Source organism: Siphateles boraxobius, unplaced genomic scaffold (genome assembly GCF_051911475.1).
Source record: "Siphateles boraxobius isolate OS27281-9 unplaced genomic scaffold, OSU_SipBor_1 26, whole genome shotgun sequence".
Classification (NCBI taxonomy): Eukaryota; Metazoa; Chordata; class Actinopteri; order Cypriniformes; family Leuciscidae; genus Siphateles; species Siphateles boraxobius.
The window spans coordinates 26,381,523-26,404,747 of NW_027508876.1; the positions used below are offsets into that span (position 1 = coordinate 26,381,523).

A 23,225-nucleotide genomic window follows, 5' to 3' on the forward strand; every position below is an offset into this window, starting at 1 on the left:
AAGGATTCAGTCTCTCTAAACGCCGCATTTCAGAGAGCCTACTCTGCTCTGATCGGTCAGATGGCTCAGTTTGTTGTGATTGGTCGACTGCTCACAGCGTTTGTGGGAAACTAAACGCCCATTAACATTTCTGAAATTTCAGCTGTGAATCTTCCTCAGCACTTTATACACCGTGATATGAACAGTAATGATAGCGTCGGTTTTACAGCTTCAATTCAAGCGTGAGTCCTCATCCTTTGGAAGTGCAGCAAAGTGGATTTGCCTTCAAAAGAGCAGAAAACAGCTTCTTCTCGACGTGTTGAAAACACAAACCAAAATCTTCTAGTCCCAGCTACTGTACAACTACAGTGATTGAGGGGCAAAGTAGACAGTTCACAGGCAGCCAATGAAGACCATAGGCTGGCATTATGCAAATTTCTTACACACACCGGAAGTAAGAACTAGAATAATAAACAGAGCAATTCCAATAGGGTCCTCACACCATCGGTGCTCAGGCCCTAATTACTGACGACTTGTTCAGAATTGGTTCTTTTAGGAGACAATAACTCCATTTATCGTGAACTTTGATCTTTGTAACTTTGCAGACCCTGTACATTCACAAACAGCTATATTAATTCATGAAAGGTAATATCCCAAAAAAACATAATAGGATAAGTTTGCAGATTTTCATTGTTACTATGACGGTAGTATATGCAAATAAACAATGAACTTCCCCTTTATAGTCGGCAAGAAACGGAGGTTGCAATAGTCTTTTCTTCCCTATTGTGACAATATCCAAGTTAAACATCTTGATTGAGAAAAAAAAAATGTATCCTTGACTTGTATTGTGGGACTTGATTTTGTCCATGAGGAATTTAATAGATCAATGGATGGTTGATTGACAGGTTGTCCTTCCCTCATGCCAGTAAACACGTCAAAGAAAATAAATGCCATTGCAAGATGGAGGGGATGATTATTTTGGTTGAAGAATAAAATGGCACAAGAATTTTTACACAAAAAAATGATGTGCACGGATCAATAATTTATAATTAATACTGCAATTTCAATTTCCATAACAACATGAATTGTCAAGAAATTTTGTTTTCATGCTGACTTTAATCTGCATACCTACAAGGAACCTGTTGTTTCTGAACAATTGTATCTGAACATCTCCCACACAAATGTCATCAACCGTTAGACGGCTTAGGAGCAGCAACATTTCTAACACTGTGAGAACTTCTAAAATTCATCGCAAGGGAAATGTATTACCGATCAGTGAGCATGTCGCATTAAAAGATCCAAAACTGCAATTCTGATCTACAACGAAAAATCTTTGAGACTTCCTAAAATTGGTCTCAGACAGCAAAACTACCTTGTGTCAGTTCCAAGACCTACCAAAATAAATAATCAACGAATAAACAATTTCTGCTTTAAAGGGATAGTTCACCCAAAAATGCATTAATAAACCCATGATTTACTCACCCTCAAGCCATCCTAGGTGTATAGACGAATACAATCGGAGTTATATTAAAAAATGTCCTGGCTCTTACAAGCTTTATAATGGCAGTGAATGGCTGTTTCTGTTTTGAAGTCCATAAAAGTGCATCTATCCATCATTAAAGTCGTGTTTTTTTCTTACACAAACACATCGCTTCAGAAGGCCTTTATTAACCTCCTGGAGCCGTGTGGAGCACTTTTATGACGGATAGATGCTAGAGATGCACCGATTTGAAAATCTTGCCCGATACCGTTAACTCTATACATTTGAAAGCCGATAAACGATATATTGGCCGATAAATCTAAATTCAAACTTTGGTTTACTTTGATACCCTGAATACAAAAACAAAAGGCTCACCATTAAAAGCCATGTCCCAAATACATCAACATAAATCAAACATATAAAATACTGTGAAGTTGAAGTAAGATGAACACAAATATTTTATTAATTAACATTAAAAAGGGTATTGCTCTCTGTTAGTTCATGCTAGTTAACGCATTAACAATTAAGACCTTATTGTAAAGTGTTACCAAAAATTGCATAACAAATTTTGGGATAAAAAGAGGTCCTGGACATCTTGTTCAGATACATGGCATCATGGATTCTATCAAATACCAACAGCTAAAAAAAAATCTTCATCAAAACCTGGCCTGTGCTAGTAATCATATAACAAGCCATGTTTGGATCATCCAACAGGACAGTGATCCAAAAACAAACATCAAAATCAAAACAGAAATGAGTCACTGAGCACAAAACCAAGCATCTGCAATAGCCATCCCAGAACTGAACCCTACAGAAAATGAGAGGGCTGAACTGAAGAAAAGAAGCGGCAACATGGATCTGGGAATCTGAAGGATCTGGAGGAATGGTCTCTGATCTCTTGTCAGGTGCTCTTGTAGGAGAAGACTCCGAGCTATTATCTTGGAAAAGGGAGGTTGCAAAAAGTATTTAATAAAAGGGGGCAAATAATTGTTCCCAATGGGTTTTGGAGAAAAGCATTTATTTCATAACATGATTTCCCCCCCACTTTTAATTATTTTACTTCAATAAAAGGTTATATTTTTGCATTTTTTTTAAATAAAATATCAAAAGGATAAACAATGCCGATTTATTTTTACAGCCATCTTTGATCATACCAAACCAAGTTTGATCTTTACCAAGGGGGCCATTAATTCTGGCCAGCACTGTATATACACAAAACATATTACAACTTACAATGGCACAAAATGCTGCGAATGCTCAAGCGAACGTGTCTGTGCTTGTCATGAAGGCTTAACTCCAGACACGCTCTTTCCACCCCAACACTGGCGAACAAGAATTCACAACACTCGTTTACAGTCGTGTTCTCATTATAAAATATTATGAAGCCTATAGGACAGATTTGTGCTGCACATGTTGCACTAAACTGCATCTTCCTTTTCGAAGTGATTCCAAACATTTAAAACCATCAAGCCAAATAGCACTCCTCTCTCAACTGAAATAAATAATCTATTTTCTATCCGATTTGATATATCGGCCTAATTTTCTTATCGGATCGATAACATCAAAAATTACCATTTATTGACCGATATCGATTTGTGGTCGATATATCATGCATCCCTAAAAGATGCACTTTTATGGACTTCAAAACAGAAACTGCCATTATAAAGCTTGGAGGAGACAGGACATTTTTAATATAACTCTGACTGTTTTCGTCTGAAAGAAGAATGTCATATACACCTAGGATGACTCGAGGTTGAGCAAATCATGGGCTAATGTTAATTTTTGAGTGAACTATCCCTTTAATAAATATTCAATTAAAATAATAGTAAATAGTGCAGAAAAGGATTGATGTGAGAGTACAGAGACTAATTTCGGCATATATTTATGCATCTAAATTTTTATTAGATTATCCGAATTACATCATAATTATGACCACGCAGACACCCTGCTCTGAAAAATCCATATCTGTCGACCTATAAGGTTACAGACTCTAACCTTTGGTTTCACAGAAAAGGTTTAAAGGGTTAGTTCACCCAAAAATGAAAATTAAGTCATTAATTACTCACCCCCATGCTGTACCAACCCCATAAGACCTTCGTTCATCTTCGGAACACAAATGAAGATATTTTTGATTAAATCTGAGAGGTGGATCACTGCTACATAGGCTGCCAGAGGGAATGAAACTTGACGGCCCAGAAAGTCATTAAAGAACATGTTTAAATAATCCATGTGCCTACAGTGGCTCAACTATAAGTTTATCAAGCGACGAGACTACTTTTTTCCCGAAAAAAAAAACATAATAACGACTTTATTCGACTATTCCTTTTCATTCCTTGTGGGCCTGAGACGAGAGTTCAAGAGATTTCCACGACGCATGCGCGAGAACTGAACAAGAAGTATTAGAAGAAGAACGTTCTCTTCTCAGTTCTCGCGCATGCGTCGTGGAAATCTCTTGAACTCTCGTCTCAGGCCCACAAGGAAGAAAAGGAATAGTCGAATAAAGTCGTTATTATGTTTTTTTTTTCGGGAAAAAAGTATTCTCGTCGCTTGATAAACTTATAGTTGAGCCACTGTAGGCACATGGAATATTTAAACATTTTCTTTAATGACTTTCTGGGCCGTCAAGTTTCATTCCCTCTGGCAGCCTATGTAGCAGTGATCCACCTCTCAGATTTAATCAAAAATATCTTCATTTGTGTTCCGAAGATGAACGAAGGTCTTACGGGGTTGGTACAGCATGGGGGTGAGTAATTAATGACTTAATTTTCATTTTTGGGTGAACTAACCCTTTAAGTTTAGTCCCAGGTTAAAATGCATGTTTGAGCTGTCAATAGCACTGACAGGCTAAGATATGTCAAGGCTTAAGCCTTGTCTGTAAAACCGGGGGATAATATTTTAACAATGCCACTTGATTGACAGCATCGCATATAATACACACTACAACAGTACTCCATTTACTAGTTAGGCCAGTAAAGTAGGCTCTCCTGAAGTTCAAAATTGTAAAAGTAGCACAGATATTAGCCTCTCTCCTTATTTGCTGTGCTGTAATGAGTATCTTGCAGGTGCAGCTCTTTAACATAATTGGCATATTATGCTGGAAGCTAATTAACTGTAGGCGTGACGAGCAATTTGCATCCTTTCACCACCTGAACCTTGTCTCTTCTCTGGCCAGATGTTTTATGGATTTCAAAAGTGATATTTGGTGCAACTATGGCTGAATCTACAGAAAGCAGCAATAAATATAAATGTCAAATGAAGTTCAGACTGCCATTTTAATTAAAGCGAAAATTAAAAATCAAATCATACAACGGAATGAAATAAAATGTGCCAAAACTCTCAGTTGAAAGCTACCTGCAATGCAACAGAAAACTGGATGTCAAACTGCATACTATTCTGAGACTACTTTTTTAAATAATATGCAAAACACTGTAAAATGTAACAACATACCTCATTTTGAAACATGACGTCACTAGGTTGAATGTTTAATTCATCAATATAAGTTACAAGTTATCATCTTGGAGATTAAAACATACATTTTTAATGCAGTTTTGTAACAGTGTCTTAACTTTGTCATTTAATTAGTTAAAAAAAAATTCTGGGTCGTTCATCATGGAAGATAAAAAGTCAAGCTCATTCATTGTGCAATATTCCTCCTATGGCAGTATGATCGCTTTCATTTTACAAACAAGGAAAAGAAAGTTAAATGTTATCTGCGTATTTGTTATGGTTTAGTTCATAATTCACCCAAGAATTAAATTCTGTCATCATTTACTCACCCTCATGTTTTTCCAAACTTGTATAAGTGTCTTTCTTCTGCTGAACACAAAAGAAGATATTTTGAAGAATGTCGGTAACCAGACAGTTGACGGACCCCGGCATTGACTTCCATAGTAATATGGAGAAGAAGAAAGAAACTCATACAGGTTTGAAACAATATAAGGGTGAGTAAATGATAAAAATTGTAATTTTTGGCTTAACTACCCCTTTAATTTATCTGTTTACCAACTAAAATGTGACACAGGAGGTAGCAAAATAAAACGACTTGAACGCTTACTGGATATCCTGAAGGCTGAGTGGTGATCTGACTTCCGCTCGCCACGTGAGATTGAGAGCAGACGCTTTCCAATTAGTGTACACATCCGTACGTCATAAATGGCTAATGAAGGCCTGATGAAGACCTGCCGAAGCGGCAAACACGTAGCTGAAAGCAACAAATATTGCCTAGTGTTATTAATAAAAGGAAAAATCCAGTATGACTAATGAAGGAGCAAAAAAAAAAGGAAAAGTACCAGGGGACAAAAAACCAACTAAACGGAGAGCAAAGAGGAGGGAAACTTATGCAGTGTATATCTACAAAGTTTTGAAGCAGGTGGGTGAGTTTTCATAAATAATAGAGATTATCGAAGAATACTTATCAAACGGATGATTCCTACTGTAAATGATTGATTGATGACCTGCGTTTTACGCCACGTGCAATCGCGATGGATTCGTGAATGAATGAATCATTGTTATGAGTCGAATCTTTTCGATGTATCGGTTGAATCGCTCCGAGAGGTTCTCGAGTCATGCGTCTTTTTGACTCACTGAACAAAGAACCGTTTGTTTTAGATCTGTCCGATTCGTAAACCAATGTTTACAACTTGATTAGTCTTTCAATCTAGTCAATAAATAACCACAAGAATACTAAATTGGTTTTATTAAAAAAAAATTGGTATATCATAAGAACCTTTTCATCCAATAAATGTAAGTAGGCCTATTTTTTATAATGTAACTTTTATCCAGGTTCTAAATGATCCAAATAGTCCATAGAATTATGACTGGGACACATAATAACACCCCAATAAACACTTTGTCTAATAAATACGGCTGTCAACTCGATCAATCACATCTAATATATATCTGTGTGTGTGTGTGTGTGTGTGTGTGTGTGTGTGTGTGTGTGTGTGTGTGTCGATTTGACAGTAGCCTACTACTACTAAAATATAACCAAAAGACATAAACACCCCACCATGTGATTACGCCATGATGTAAAAAAAAAAGAAAGAAAGGGGAAAAAAATAGTTTTTGAACTGAACTGCTTCTTTGAAATTTTAATCGTTGCTTGGAACCTGTAAGCGGCCCACAGTTATTAGGCCAATTAGCTATATTACCAGGCGGAAGAATTGTTTACCCTCATTAATAGATGTTAAAATGTATTATTTTAATCACAGAAGTGTGTGTGTGTGTGTGTGCGCATTCCACCATAGGTTCATCCGGACACTGGTATCTCCAGCAGGGCCATGAGCATCATGAACTCGTTTGTTAATGACGTGTTCGAGCGCATCGCTACAGAGGCGTCCCGGCTCGCGCACTATAACAAGCGTTCCACCATCACGAGCAGAGAGGTGCAGACCGCAGTCCGGCTCCTGCTACCCGGGGAACTCGCCAAACACGCCGTGTCAGAGGGAACCAAGGCCGTCACCAAATACACCAGCTCCAAGTGATCACCTGAGAGCTGCCCAAGGGGTGCGAGTCTTTTCAACTAATAAAAAAAAATGTAAAGGTCATGTTTGCAATCACTATTCAATATTAATAAATGCACACAGAAAATTGGGTGGAACTGGTATTCGTTATTCTGGTTTAGAAAGCAATCTCTTTGCTCAGGTTTATTTGCGAGTGCAGAAGAACACCGCACTGAGAGACAGAATGGTATCTAATGATTATGCGCATGTATATATACTACATGGGAACAACTGATTTTAGCTGATTAAATATTAGTTTATAAATGTCCATGCTGTTACCATAGTATTACTGAATATTCTGTATATAAAATTTAGTTTTATTAAAGGGTAATTTCACCCAAAAATTTAAATTGTCATTACTCACTCACCCTCATGTGAACACAAATGTAGATCTTTCTGATGAAATCTGAGAGATTTCTGTCCCTCCATTGACAGCTACACAACTACCACTTTGACTCTTCAAAAAGTTCATAAAGAGATTGTAAAACTAATCCATATGAATTGAGCAGTTTAGCCCAAATTTTCTGAAGAGACTCGATCGCTTTATATGATGAACAGAATAAATTTAGGCTTTAATTCATTCACATATAAACGTTCATCAACTCACACATCAATTGTGGTAAACGGAAGCACAAGCATTATTTATGCGATAACCAATGAGGTTCGTTCTCATGTGTTGTGCAGCACATTTGAGTTTCAGCAAGAACCAATGAGGTTCGGTTGAGCTGTTTATTTCCGCTGATCAATTTTTAAAAGGGAATTAAAAGCCTAAATTAAATCATAAAGAGATTGTGTTTCTTCAGAAAATTTGGATTAAACCTCAATTCATATGGATTAGTTTTACGACTGCTTTATGAACTTTTTGAAGAGTCAAAGTGGTAGTTGCGTAGCTGTCAATGGAGGGACAGAAAGCGCTCAGATTTCATAAAGCGCTTCATTTGTGTTTCCAAGATGAACGAAAGTCTTGCAAGTTTGGAACGACATGAGGGTGAGTAAATGACAGAATTTTTTATTTTTGGGTGAACTATCCCTTTAAGATTCTTCATCTCAGATATGTTTTGAGGGTATAATTGGGCTAAAATGTTACTTAGTGGCCAAGGAAAGTCGAAGTTTCTCATTCAATCTGCAATTTTGTTCTTAACTTCTTAAAGGTTTTATAGCTTAGCCATAGTGATTGCATACAGTTTGGAGTGTGTAATATATAACAAATCAGGACATGAATATCTCAATTTACCCTCAGGAATCAATAAAGTGCATCTTTCTGTTATGCGCAGAGATCTTCCACACTGTAGTGTTGTATTTTCGCCACTAGATGGAGTCATTTCAACACTATTGAGACCTGAGCAACTCACAGAATATCATTTTGGCTTTTTTATGAGTCAAATAGTCCCAGACTGAAATTGATAGGAGCAACACTTTCATTTGCCATGTGCATGAGTTTGTTTTCCACACTGGATTAATTTTGCATGGGAATTTTTTTTTTTTTTAAAGTTGCATTTAATGAATAAACAGCCTAAGCACAATTAGACCACAAAGCCATTTGACTTTCTCTGTATTTCAAACAAAAGAAACCATTCCTATTATATTTTTATGTAGCAAATATATGATATATATAGCATTTTTGGTTGATATTTTAATTATTTGTAAGTGTTAAACTGCACTGTTTTCTTACTAAATGTATGGGAAATATGCCCAACTGCTGCTACAAAACTAATCACACATACCGCTAGCAAATAGTAAGTAATAACTTTTACATAAATGCTGACAAATGTTCAATTTGAACTATTGGATTTTCCAACATGACTCCCCGTGAAGCGTATTTATGGACATGAAATTATATATATGGTGAGACTGAGAGACAAAGCTACGGGTCACATGCATTGTGACAGACTCATGCATTTGAGAAACCAGAATGAGAAGCATTAAATAGGCCTACAATTTTATTTTTGTATTTAAAAAGCTCATACTGATACAATAATTTGTCCATTTTACAGTCTAGTAGCTGACCAATGAAGTATTTCACAGGAGGAAGCTTTGGTGAAAGCAAATCATGTTTTACCCTTCATTAATCAGGGAAATCTGAGGAATACTGGTGTTCTGTATTCCCAGCCCTCCCTCTCTGGCTCCTACGATAAGCCTTACTGATGATCTTATATATGCTAATGATGGCATGTCTATGGACATATTACAGCAGCGAGGGTGATGGTGTCATTAATGACAACGTCTTAAGCGTTATCGTCATCATCACCATGTTCCCCTTGATCTTGCGGTTCCCTCATAGATCCCCATGCGCTCATTTCATTTTTGCACTCTCTCTCTCTCTCTTTTGGGTGGTATAAGCACATTACGGATGGGGACATTAGTAACTAATGCAGGCGCTGGGCCCCGCATTGTTTTGGTGCACAAGTACATCATTAGAAAATGTTCTACTTGGCAGGGAAGCGTGTATTAACTCGGCTCGCAATAAAATGAGGTTGTGATCAATTGTTAAAGTTATCGAGAGCTATTAGGTTGAAATATGAACCTCTCAATTGCCATAATGAAGAGGGTGCCCGGTCGTACACAATCAACAGAGCAACATACACCATGCATTGTGGGTTCGGGGCGCTCGAAAAAGAACGAGAGAAAGCAATTTTGCAGAAAGAAAATGCAACCGCGTCGCCCTAACCTCATTACAAATTTCACCTCATTACTAAATTTCAATAATCTACTCAAAACGTTAGGGCCAACCGGCTATAAAACCGAATTGTGAGCTTTTTTTGAGCAACGGGACAATGCGGCTATAAGCGCCACTCTCGTGAAGAATTACGTCTCATAACGCCAGCTAACGTTTGATGTCGGTGCCAACGTTGACTCAAGATTTTGGCCAACTTGCAGCATAAATTATTTTTATATAATATTCTCTACTGAGGCATATTGATGAATCTCAGTCTCAGAAATTCAATTAATCCCCCAAAGTTAATGTTTCAGAACTGAACAGAGCCCAATCTGGAGGATACCAATGGAAGACGCTACATTAAAGTTGGTAGTGTATTGTTGAATCAACTCAAAAGTGTACAACAAAACTATACAACACCTTCTGTTGCAGGTTCTATTTGGAACAATTCAGAATAATGACTAGGCATGACCAATATTTGCTCATCAGGGCATCTTACCCAGTCACTTTTTTTTTATTTTGTTTTTTAAAGAAATGATTACTGTTATTCAGCAAGGATGCATTACATTGATCTAAAGCAATAGTGAAGATATAGTGTTACAAAAGATTTTTATTCCATATAGAATATGAATCTTGAAAAAAAGCGGTTCCACGAAAATAACAGCTTTGAACATAGATCAAATAATAAGAAATGTTTCTTGAGCAGAAAAAACAGCATATTAGAATGATTTCTGAAAGGATCATGTCACACTGAAGACTGGAGTAATGATGCTGAAAATTCAGCTTGCATCAGAAATAAATTACATTTTTAAATATATTAAAATAGAAACTGTTTTCTAACTCTTTATTGGAAAACAGTTATTTTAAGTTGTAAAAATATTTTACAATATTACTGTTTTTACTGTATCTTGGTGAGCAAAATATTACTAATCCTAAACTTTTGAACAGTATGTCTTTGTGTCATGACTCTTGCCATCCCTAAGCGGTGTTTAATGCTATTAGTAGTCACCACCAGATTGGCCTCTTGGAAACAGTTTATGGTCATTGAGAGTGTGAAGGACTAACTAATATTGCATTTTATACTTCAGTCCATAAGATGTTCAGTTTACTGCACAAACTCTCCATGATGTTCTTCAAACCATCCGGCTGAAAGCTAAATTCATTTGCAGCAGCACCATTTAGACAGCATTCAAACAGCTCATAATCATGTTGGTTATTCCTCGAAAAATAATGATTGTTATCAATTAGTCTCAACCAATTAGCTCGCATTTCTAATTCTTGGTCTTCTCTTTGTTCCTTTAATTAGTAAATTCATTAGTACCGTCTAGTGTTGCACGCCGAGTAGGCCTAGATGTTTCAGCAGTGTATTCTTATGATTTTAACATGAGGCGCAGCAGTCTTAAGTGGAAGATAATCAGCAGGAACTAATTGTGTAATTGCACTGATGAAGGTTACGATCATTAGCCTGTTCTGGAAGTCCAGTGACGGTCCTCAACAGCGAGTGTTAGCCTGACCGGACCAGCCTAACCCTACAGATGGTCTCACTGTTAAGCTCACGGCAGGACAAAATGATAGACATCTTCTATCCACAGGGAGCAAGACAAACGAGTGTGTGTCTGTGTACGTGCATATGTATATGCGTGTGTGTGTGTTGTCCGCAGGGAGTAAGACGAACGAGTCGAGGGAGTGCTGATTCAATGCACTTCTTTCTTTTTCTTGCTTGAGAAAGTCCCTGCCTCCACAAAAATTGAATGTCCACCATTTGAGAAATGAATTCATGGAAGTCACTGTCTTTTTTCCCCATTAGTAAGTGTTTAGTTCAACGTTTTAAATAATTGCGTTACAAGGAATGATATTTAAAATACATTTGGGAGGCAATGGGGCGGGAAAGTGCCTACATGTTTTGCTGATGATACCCGGGCCATTTGGAAGACATCAAAGTAGTGAGGAGGTAGCCCAGATGCATATTATAAACTCATTATGTGTATCATTTAAAAGGATGTACTCCAGCAGCAAAACAATCTTCCCATTCTCTGCCTCGCCTGTAATGTGTGTTCGCAAAGTCCCAACTTTTTGATGCCTTCAGTCAACGTGACAGCTATTACTGCATGGCAAAATGGAATAAATGTCATTTATATTCCTATTGGCAGGGTCATTAACATATGGATAAGACATCGCGAGGCAGTGTCTTTAGAGCAAACCGGAATGTGGAATTTTTTTCGGGGGAAAAAAGAGATGGTGGATTTCATAATTATTTTGCATTAAGATGCATTTTTATATTGAGAAAACATGGAAAGATAAATAGATTAAATTGAGAATACCTTTTAAATTGCAATCCAATCCCTGAATTTTGAACGGAGGTAGCAAGCAGGAAGCAGAATTGCAATTTGAAATTGAATGTAAGGAAATGAATGAATTGCAATTAAAAAAATCATTTAACTCATACAAATAAAAAATCTTTAACAGGAAAAGAAGGAAAGCCTTGTTTGAGAATCAAGTCTTGAGAAACATTTAAAAAAATAGCTTTAAAGTTTGAAGGTATAAAGGCATGAGACAGACAGACAGATAGATAGATAGATAGATAGATAGATAGATAGATAGATAGATAGATAGATAGATAGATAGATAGATAGATAGATAGATAGATAGATAGATAGATAGATAGATAGATAGATAGATAGATAGATAGATAGATAGATAGATAGATAGATAGATGGATAGATAGATAGAAATTCAAAATTCAAATGTTTTTAATGTCACTGGCTTCATAATTTATGAATATATAATACAATTATGACTATATGAAACACCCAAGAGTGTATATATTGATTCTGATTCTGATTGATCTGAAAATACTAACAAAGCAGAGCTGACCTGCTGGTTAACGGCTGTTTTGATATAAACAATGAGTCATTGCCTTCTATATAGCGAACATAATCTGTTAAGTTATGTCTCACCCATGTGACACTGTAAAAATAGTCTCGATGCACATGTGGCCAAGTTCCAACTCAGATGTCAAAACAAGCCCTCCGAGCAGAGGGCCGTTTGAAAGATCCCAGGCCTTTTAGTGTCTAGACCAAAAGAAGCTGTATGCAGATTGTAGACATGTCTCGAAGGACTCCCATGTATAATCCAAGCTCTCTGCACTCTTTAGAGCAGGAGCGGCACCAGATGAGACTGGCTGCCCCGGTTCTCAGTGGGTATCTGCTAAGGAAAGAAGCCCGGGACAGAGGGACGTCTTCCAGGCAGACCGTGGGAAACCCTCCGATCGTGTGCCGAGACCTTGTTGTTCAAAATGCCCTGTACACTGGAAATGTAGAGGCCGTGAAAGAGCTTTTCTCCAAAGGCTTTCCTTCAGACCTGCTCATCCAGCCACAGGGAGGAGCCATGCGCTATGTCCCAAGTGGAAAAGTGAGAGGTAAGAACAATCTGTTGTGCAACCGAGCTCAACTTTGCGCAAGTTGTTGTCAAGCTGAACTTTGCATTTGTCTCCTAGAGCTTAGAGTATTTCGGTTGCCCCCATCTGTTTCGATTGTCACGATTACTTGAACTGATTACTTCTCAGGTTGGCCAGACAGCCTCGGGTTTCTGGACCGTTCTAAAGGTCATGCCAAGTGTCCTTAAAATAGCCTCTCTCTAAAAACAGACAGCAGACCTGACATAACCATAACATATTCAGGGCAAACATCTATAACTTTGTGCCCAGTCTGAAAAGCACTTCAGACAATCAACACAACCTTTAAGAAGAAGCTGTATTCGTAGTTGCTCCTTGCTTTATCTCACACATGGGGCCAAAGATTAAATTTCGCAAACAAAAGAAATATCGCAGCAATGTGATTGCAACGGCTCAAGCGTCAGGATGTATCCTCCAGTTCTGGAATGCGCTTCTGGTCGGAGATGACATCATCATTATTAGTATCATTGATGACCCAGAATATGCTTATCTCATCGATGCCATATATGACACCAGCAACATAGAGGAGTGGAAGAACTTCAGGTTCAACTACAGAGGGCTAAGTATGTTACAAGGACACACAAGGATGTGAAATTATATTTGGTGTTTATGATATACCATATGATATTTCTATGCAATGCGGGAAAAATAATTCTTGCTGCTTGTTTAGTTTACTTAAAACAACAATTGTTGAACATTTTACCACAACTGAATATTATTGTGTCACAAGCAGTGACAAACTATAAATTGTATGTTTAAAATACATTCATTTTAAACATTTGCCTTAGAAAAACTGAGTAAAATCAGTGTGCACTTTGTTAGGTAGATTTTACTCAATTGTAAATGAAAAATCTGAGTGTAAAAACTAAGTAAATTTTAACTGTTTTTTTGTTAGTGATAGCAAGTAAAATGGTATTGAAGTAAATTGTTCAAGTCCAGTTTCTCAGTGAATTTAATGGCATACATCTAGGCCTTTCACACTATGTGTAGCCTATAAAGCTGATTTAAATGTCATTTTTAACCCCAGGTTGAGGCCATTTTTAACCCTGGGTTAAGGCTGATTTATACTTCTGTGTCGGACCTACGCCGGAGCCTCTACGCTATACACTATGCGTTGGTTTTCATTTATACTTCTGCGTCGTTGTCCGCGTTGACGCGCAATTACACATGCAGAGGGAGCATGTGAAACCCGAGGGAGGGATTTCTAGCAGACCAATCACAGCGCTTGCGTCCGCGTAGAATTGACGCATTGTTGTTACATTTTTGGAGAGGTGCACGTCAGGGTACGCCGAAGGGTGCGCGCGCTACGCACAGCCTACGACGTAGCTACGGCGTGAGTTCGACGCAGAAGTATAAATTGGGCTTTAAGAGTAACTTCACACTTGTAATTTTGAATGCGTTTTAGTGCAGACGTAGGCCAATAAGAGCTGAGCGTGTAAACCTCACTCCCCTGGCCTCAAGAGGCACGCTAGCGACTGACGCTAGACTGAGGTCTTTGGCATCCTTGTTAGCGCGCCCGCCTCCCACGCCGGATACCCCGGTTTGAATCCCGCTCAGAGAGTTGAAAATGTTCAACTCCTGAGTTTGGGTTAGCATTCAAAATTGTTTCAAAGGTGATGTACTAGAGTGTCACGCAACGGTTGTTTAGCCACAGGTATCATTCAATATTTAGGCTGTGAGCTTCGTATCATCGCAGAAACTTTTATGCATTGTGAAACTGTTTCAGCTTCTGAGGGAAACAACGTTGAATATTATTTTTGGAATGTTTCAAACTTGAGACAGTTAAAACACATTTATTTGTACAGAATGATAAAATAATCTTATAAATAATTATGAAATCTACAACCCTGACTACCCATAATAAATTACTAGCACAGAATATAGCATAAAATGCTGTGATAGAAGTGTGGATAAAATAATTTATTAACTAATTTAATAATAATTCATTTCCGTTCTCAAAGATCATTTTGTCATGCATTGTGTCTACCTAAGTATCACAGCAGTGTATACATTCCTGTGCACATACACTAGCGCTTAAACTTTGCCACTCTAAAGCGTATCTTCATTTCCAGTATTTCCACGTCAGACTCGCCTGCTGTCACCGTTATTTGTTCCCCTATGTGTTCCGGTTACACATAGATTGCTCTCTTCTTATTGCACCACCCCGACTGTGTCTTAGAGGTTGCTTCAGGGTCTTTTATGAGTTTGTGTTTATGCGTGCTCCCTTGAAACTTGATAAAATACTGATCACAAAAAATGAGTATTGCATGGGAGACAAACTTTTCTTGGTGTGTTACATTATAAACTGACTGTCCGCATTGTCATTTTGCAAGTAATGAAACTGAACAAGATTGCCTGCTCATGTGCATCATGGCATCTGCTAACTTATTAATCTATAAGAACACACTGTAAGTGTCAGAGGCATTATGTTGGATGTTGGTGTTTGACTCATTTAGCATTCTGTTAACAGTAAATTAGAACAGCATTGTGTGTGATGTTACAGTTACAATGCATCTGGAATGTCATCAAACACCTAAATAAAAAAAATGCAAAGGAATTTGCTTTGGATATTTATAGAATTATTGTTAAGATTAAACATGTACCGAAAGTATACTATATACCATTTAAAAGTTTGGTTCAGTAAGATTTTTTTAAAAGATATGAATACTTTTATTCAGCAAGGATACATTAAAATGGTCAAAAGTTACAGTAATGATATTTATAATGTTAAAGAAGATTTCTGTTTCAAATAAATTCTGTTATTTGAGCTTTCTCTATATCAAAGAGTCCTTGGGATACAAATGTATCATGGTTTCCACAAAAATATGAAGCATAAATATTAAGCAGCAAAAACTGTTTTCAACATTGATGATAATAAGAAACATTATTAATAATTGAGCAGTAAATCACCGTATTAGAATGATTTTTGAAAGATCATGTGACTGAAGACTGGAGTAATCATGCTGAAAATTTAGCTTTGCATCACAGGAATAAATGACATTTTATAATATATTCAGATAGAAAATGTATAAATAGTAATAATATTTCACAATATTACCGTTTTTACTGTATTTCTGATAAAATCAATGCAGCCTTGGTGAACAGAAGCTTGGTGTCACTTTGGTTGGCATCCACACAAACTGAGCAAAAATCTTCAAACTCTCCAGTCGTGTTCTTGATTTCCAGATCTAAAATTGAATTGAACTGCAATACTGAATATGGTAATCTTCAGATAATCTCATAACCGTGCTCTTTTGTTCAGGACTGTGGTCATTGACGTATGAACAAGAGCTGACCACGCCACTGCACATCACCGCTGGCCGGGGTTTCACCGAATGTCTGCGGCATCTCCTTGTGAGGGGCGCTCGAGTGGACCTGGCACCTGGGGGCACCACTGCCCTGCATGAGGCCTGTGAGGAGTGCCAGCCCGAGTGTGCCAAGCTGCTGCTGCAGTACAGAGCCAATGCCAACGCAGCCAATGAAGATGGGCAGATGCCCCTGCACGTGTGCACTGAACTCGATTCCCTTGAGTAAGTGCTTGTTCAGTGCTGTGATTACAGGAAATCCTGTGGTGAACTTCACCATTTCAAATGACTGTCAGATTGACACTTGAAATGAAGGTATACCACCGCTCAAAAGTTTGGAAATATTATTATTTCTATTTGAATATATTTTCAAATGTCATTTATTCCTGACATCAAAGCTGAATTTTCAGCATCATTACTCCAGTCTTCAGTGTCACATGGTCTTTCAGAAATCATTCTAATATGCTGATTCTAATATTGCGGCACAATTATTATTGGTGCTCAATTATTAATTATGGTTCTTATTTGTATTAATATATGTATCGATACTTATTTGGAAACGTATACATTTTTAGGATTTGTTGATGAATAGAAAGTTCAAAAGAACAGTATTTATTTGAAATAGAAATCTTTTGTAACATTATAAATGCTGTTACTGTATTTTTTTTTAATCAATTTAATGTGCCCTTGCTGGATAAAAGTATTAACTATTGAATGGTTGTGTATCACAGTTTCCACAAAAGAATTAAGCAGCACAACATTAATAATAATAAATGTTTTTTGAGCAGCAAATCAGCATAATTGAATAATATCTGAAGGATCATGCATGTGACACTGAAGACTACAGTAATGATGCTGAAAATTCAGCTTTGCATGACAGGAATAAATTACATTTTTAAATATATGACGATAGAAAACCGCTATTTTAAATTGAAATAATATTTCACAATATCATGGTTTTTACTGTATTTTTTAATCAAACAAGGGCGATGAGCCCTTCTCATAAGTGACTTCTTTCGAAACCATTAAAAATCTTACTGACCTCAAACTTTTGTCCGGTAGTGTACTTGTAGACAATGCAGACTTTGTAATATTTGTGTATGTTTTTCCAGGTGTGCCAAACATCTACTTGCGTTCGGCGCTTTGATCAACAGTCAAAGCTTGGAGGAGAACGACACGGCCCTTCATCTGGCGGCCCGCCATGGCCTTCCAGATCACGTGGAGCTCTACTTACGACACGGAGCTGCGCTAAACCTCCAAAACGACGAAGGAAACACACCTCTGAATGCCGCGTGCTCCCAGCCTCAGGATCGCTCGTCTCTGGAGCGCTACAGTCGTGTTTGCCAACTGCTGGTCTCTGCCGGGGCGGACGTACAGGTCAGTGATGCGGACAAGCAGACTCCACTGCACATGGCGTGTAAGAACGTCAACCCTGAAGTGGTGGATCTACTGCTTAAGAACAAAGCCTTGGTCAACGAAATGGATTACGGTGGCGAAGCTCCAATGCATAACATCCTGAAGGTGGTGGCCTACAAGACGGACCATGAGCCCGAGAGGATCGTTCAGGCACTCCTCAATTACGGCTCCATCAGAGTGTGGCCTGGAGCTCTGCCCAAGGTCAGCACTGGACACGGACTTGATATTCCTATATCCCTAGTCAAGGAATGCTAATTTCTATCCTAATTTGGAACCAATCTAATAAGATTGGAACCCTTTAAAGTGCCCCTATTATGCTTTTTCGAATATCAACTTTCATGCAGTGTGTGATAAAAGTGTAAAACGTCTGAAGGAAGAATAAAAGAATATTCTGAACTGCTGAAACGAGTCGTCAACAATTCCAGTCTCACTTCCTGTTACATACCTATGTAACAATGTATGGTCAATGTCTGCCCTCGAACAACGTCTACTTTGACCCTCAAACACTGTAGTTGTAGCTGAGACTGGAAGAGTTTGGTTTGTGTTTTCGACATGTCGAAAAAACGCTGTTTTCAGCTCTGCGAAAGCAAATTCACTTTGCTGCAGTTCAAAAGGACAAAGATTCATGCTAGAATTGATACAGAAAAACTGACGTCATCATTACTGTTGGTATCACTGTGTATCAAGTGCTGAGGAGATCAGGAGCTGAAATTCAGAAATGGTAATATGCGTTATGTTTCCAGCAGGCACTGTAAGCGATAGACCAATCACAACAGACTGAGCCACCTAACCAATCAGAGCAGAGTAGGGTTGGGGAAAGGAGGGGTTTATACATTGGCTAAATGCAAAATCACCCCCTATACCCTCAAATTAGGGCATTATTTGAGGGGACAGCCATTAGTAGTGGTCTCCGAAACCATAGTCGACATTATTGAGTGTACTCATTCAATCTCACATTGCACTGCAATAACAAGTGTACAACTGATGTACGCTTAACGGCTGTTCGAATTCGCTCACTCATTTTCATTCATTCCTTCAAGTGAACTGTATTAGTTGACTAACGTAGGGAATAGTGAGGGTTTAGGGGGCGGGTTTAGATTCAGTCAGAATATTCGAACAAACCGTTTTCAGAATCTTTGAGAAATGAGGTGATATACAATGTATATTATGAGAAAATCAAAGTGTTTTTTTAACCTTGGATGCATGTAAAACTATTGTAGGAGACATCCAAAATAAAATTAGGAACCTTTACAACGGCATAATAGGGGCACTTTAAGAGCTATCTGATTGTACCAATTCATGCTGGATATGCTGAAATGCTTATTTTTCAGTTTTTAGAATTTTTGTTTATTTATTAGATTATTTTTTCATTCTTATTCTGATTTAGGATTGGTTCCAAATTATGATTAAATTAAAGTATTCCTTAAGTTTTTTTTGATTAGTGGTATGCACTACTGATATTTCTCACTTTTAGGATATTTTTATAGGACGCATTGAATTTGTCAAAAGTGACAGTAAAGCCATTTATAATGTTGTGAAAGAAACCACAAAAGAAAGTCATGGAAAGGCATGAGGGTGAATAAATGACAGAATTTTCATTTTTACATTCTATTCATTTTATAACTATGCAGAGTAATATTGGGAACTAACCTTTTTTGCCACTTGTACAGAACGAACCCACGTCTCAAGAAGACATCCATCTGCAGTCTGTAAATTACAGTTTTCTTTAGCACACAGGATATACAGTATTTATCCTATTCAACTAATATATATATAGAAATGAATTAACTCAAAACCCTCATTCACCGCAAGCAGCATATGATGACTTTAGTTGTCACAAATACAGAAATAATCACTTTCAGATGGATTTATTTCTGTCTTTCAAAAGCGCACAGTTAAAAACACTTGACATCACGCATCCAATGAGTCCCACTTGTGCCAAATAAATTGCCTGAGTCTTAACGAGGCAAATGTTAATAGGAGATTAATTAGCAGTAATTGCAGAAATTCCCCACAATCCCCCAGAGGGGGGCCCAATCTGTTCATCAGCCCAAGTAGTTAATTATTCCATGCCATGTTCCCCCAAAACTACAACTTTCCACCTTTGACCTCCACAACACAGGTGGGGCTGTTGCACCAGGTGGAAACTGACAAAAACCTGCTGATCTGTGACTGGCTGCATCTGAAATCGCATACTCTCTTGAGTAGGTACTTGTTTTTGAATAAGTAATTACTTCACAACCACTAAATCTGGATGTACTACATTCGTCATTATCATTTGACCTGCCAGCGTCAGTTGCGCCGCTTCGCGTGATTTTTTTCCCCAAACCACTTCAGTGGAAATCCCGCCCTGCAGCCGATTTAAAAGTTTTCATTGGTCATGTCAATCACTGTACTGATTGCCTACACCAAACACTGATCCCTAAACCTACCCGTCACTGTAACCTAAACCAATGAAATCGGCTGCAGGGCGGGATTTCCGCTGAAGTGGTTTGGGAAAAAAAATGCCGGAAAAAACGCCGCCGCTTCACCTCCATTCATAAATCCTCTCCCATGTGCTCATGGGATAGTAAAGGGTTTATCATATGCACACTTCAGAATCTTGCCGGAAGTAGTAGGACATCCCAACTAGAGATGCGCGGATGGGCTATTATTTCATCCGCAACCGCATCACAAAACTCATCATCCGTCCGCCATCCATCCGCACCAACGTTTTTGACCAATTTTCCCGCCCGCCATCCGCTGATACAAGGCGCTGCTGATGACAGCCGCGAGACTAGAAACCGCCCGCCACCCGCGCATCTCTAATCCCAACGCTATCTCACGACCAATTCGGACGAATTTGTACAAGTGATTAAAAAGTGGCTAATTCGTATGAATTCGTACGACCTCACTCGTACGAATTTGTACGATTTGTCTAAACCCACCTGATGGTTAGGTTTAGGGGCGGGGTCAGTCATTCGTACAAATTCATACGAATTGGGCAACTCGTAAAATATGTACGATTTAGCAAAAATCGTACTAATTCGTACGAGTTAGGTCGTATGAATTTGTTCAAATTAGCCACCTCGTAAAATTCAATTGCCGTGAGATCAGGCTGGACATCCGGGCAATTTTGCCAAATGTTTTATGAGTACTGTGAACTCGGACATACTTCTTTTGTCACTTACTGTTTTTCGCCTACTATATAGGGAATTAAGCGATTTCAGATGATTTTTTTTTTTTTTACCCGGAAAGGTTTTATTCTTATTAAGATATGGCCATTTGATTCTTTGTGAACTATTCTTTTGGTTTCTAAAGGACATTAAATTTGAATTTATTTTCAGAGATAAACAAGACTTTATTTGTTAGTTTAATTTACTTTTGAACATTTATGATATTTTTAATTAGCAAAAATATATTAAAATGGTCAAAAGGGACAGTAAAGACATTCATAATGTTATAAAAGATTTCAACATTGATCATTATAAGAAATGATTAGAATATATTAGAATGATTTCTGAAGGATCATGTGACAAAATATATATTGTGACAAAATATATTCAAATAAAAAACAGCTAAAGACAATATATCTGAGTTTTATTTTCCTGTGTTCTTTTTGTTGCTGTATTCTCTGACACAGGTGTTGAAATATTGCTGCACATCTCCACGAACAATAGAAGTGCTCTTCAACGCCTATGACCGGCTCAAAATCACTGACGCCTGGGTAGAAGCTGTTCCTCCTGAAGTGTTTCAGGTCAGGTGATGTCAAACTTTTGACTTTTTTCAATGTTTTCTTAAATATAATGTATTGAATGTTTAACTGAATGTTAAAAAGCATGATTTATTTAAAAAAGCAGTAATTCAATGGGTTTCACTAATCTCAAAATAATCTTCTTACAATATCAGATCATATGAATTCAGTATCTTGTTTTGGCACAGAAACACCGGGAATTCTACGAATCCCTGTTTGCACTGAGCCAAACTCCTCGATGTCTCCAGCACCTGGCCCGCCACAGACTCCGAGTGTTTCTGGAAGGTCGCTTGCACTGGGTGCTCCCTAAACTGGGTCTGCCAACCTTTCTAAAAAATTATATAATGCTGGCATTCAAAGACTATATGCACTGAGAGACCACAAACCTAAGAACGCACAAGCACGCACAAGCATCCATCAAGTCATTGAGTTTTGTTTAATTCTTTGTGATTCTGAAGGATTGAAAATTGTCCTGTCTTTACCAAGTTTTTTGTTTAAAGTCGGCATGGAATGGAAGTTACAATCGTCTTTTCTGCCCTACTGAGACATAATGAATGTGATTTCACCATGTGCAACACTGGATCAACATTTTTGTTGATCCTGGAACAACATTTCAATCCACCAATCAGATTTGAAGGATACGTTTACAGTTTATATCAAGTTTAGGCTTACAACCAGGGTTAGGTGCTTCTACATCAGTGTTATATTTCCCTCTGGTTTTAGGGTTAACTGGTGGGTAGGGTTAGTTTTAGGGGTAGGGATAGGATTAGGATTAAATTTACAGACAGGAATGTTGTTCCAGGATCAACAAAATATGTTAATCCTGGAACGTCTTACTTGGTCAAATCACGTGACCATTGTGACGTATATATCCGAGTGAAGTGTCTTCTGGATTTTGTCCATCGGGAAATGATTGGATGGTTGTGATTTGCTATTGGTGGATCTCATGTGAGTGACAGGTTGCACCGCCCTTTCGCCAGTGAACACATCATCAGAGAAGAGAAGAGACGTCACGGCAAGAGGGAGGAGAAGTTATTTTGATTAAAGATTACGAGGGCACATGCATTTAAAAATAAAATAAAATAATCATGTTCCATATATCGGAACATATATAGGAAAAACAAGAATTGTCTATTTGGTTTAATGGTGACTTTAAAATATGTTTTGGAATTACTGATATATATTTGAAAGCATTAAAAGAAAGGAAAAAAAGATGAAAGAGTTTCATGAAGAACAAAACAGGAGGCGTATGCAGAAGGTCAGTATATGAAGTTTCTATATTCAGTGCAGCTCTTTCACCATTGCATTAGCTTCCACAGTGGGGCGCCATGGAGCTCTAATGGAATCTGAACTCTTCAAAGTTCTTAAAGCACTGATAGGAATTCATGCGAAATTGACAGTTTTTGGAAAATATTTAAAACCATTCTGTATGCTTTAATGTTTAATTTTCTTGTAAAATAAACTTTAAAAATGTTCATTCTATTTATGTAATTCATTTTTAGCTGTTTTTCTTATTTTATTTCTTATTAATGCTAAAAATGCAACCATTGGGTTAAAATTTTACTTAAAAAAATGTAAACCAACGATTGGGTTTGTCCATATTTGACCCAAACATGGGTTTAAACAACCCAGCATTTTTAATTAGCAAAAATTGATTGACATTTAAAATGTTTATTTTTAGGAGAGAAAGGTTATATTATT

The 23,225-nt window shown here is 37.6% G+C and overlaps 2 protein-coding genes across 3 annotated transcripts; both read left to right on the forward strand.

Annotated features, from left to right (window-relative positions):
- Positions 1 to 5,541: 5,541 nt before the first annotated feature.
- Positions 5,542 to 7,052, forward strand: h2bk1 (H2B.K variant histone 1). Its single transcript, XM_077245227.1, has 2 exons — positions 5,542 to 5,828; positions 6,706 to 7,052. The coding sequence occupies exons 1-2, from the start codon at positions 5,712 to 5,714 to the stop codon at positions 6,940 to 6,942; spliced, it is 354 nt and encodes a 117-aa protein (XP_077101342.1). The 5' UTR covers positions 5,542 to 5,711; the 3' UTR covers positions 6,943 to 7,052.
- A 5,519-nt stretch (positions 7,053 to 12,571) lies between these two features.
- asb10 (ankyrin repeat and SOCS box containing 10) lies at positions 12,572 to 23,006 on the forward strand. Of its 2 annotated transcripts, none has more exons than XM_077245220.1 (5): positions 12,572 to 13,034; positions 16,333 to 16,600; positions 17,488 to 17,992; positions 21,414 to 21,527; positions 21,713 to 23,006. In XM_077245220.1, the coding sequence occupies exons 1-5, from the start codon at positions 12,707 to 12,709 to the stop codon at positions 21,896 to 21,898; spliced, it is 1,401 nt and encodes a 466-aa protein (XP_077101335.1). In that variant the 5' UTR covers positions 12,572 to 12,706; the 3' UTR covers positions 21,899 to 23,006. The 2 variants fall into 2 exon arrangements, with proteins under 2 accessions (XP_077101335.1, XP_077101336.1); XM_077245221.1 differs by lacking the exon at positions 12,572 to 13,034 and adding an exon at positions 13,189 to 13,633.
- The last annotated feature ends 219 nt before the right edge of the window (positions 23,007 to 23,225 follow it).

Coding starts and splice junctions, on each gene's coding strand:
- h2bk1 (XM_077245227.1), top strand. CDS start 5,712: ATGACTAATGAAGGAGCAAAAAAAAAAGGAAAAGTACCAGGGGACAAA. Junction 5,829..6,705: donor TCTACAAAGTTTTGAAGCAG/GTGGGTGAGTTT, acceptor ATTCCACCATAG/GTTCATCCGGACACTGGTAT.
- asb10 (XM_077245220.1), top strand. CDS start 12,707: ATGCAGATTGTAGACATGTCTCGAAGGACTCCCATGTATAATCCAAGC. Junction 13,035..16,332: donor CCCAAGTGGAAAAGTGAGAG/GTAAGAACAATC, acceptor TCTTTTGTTCAG/GACTGTGGTCATTGACGTAT. Junction 16,601..17,487: donor ACTGAACTCGATTCCCTTGA/GTAAGTGCTTGT, acceptor ATGTTTTTCCAG/GTGTGCCAAACATCTACTTG.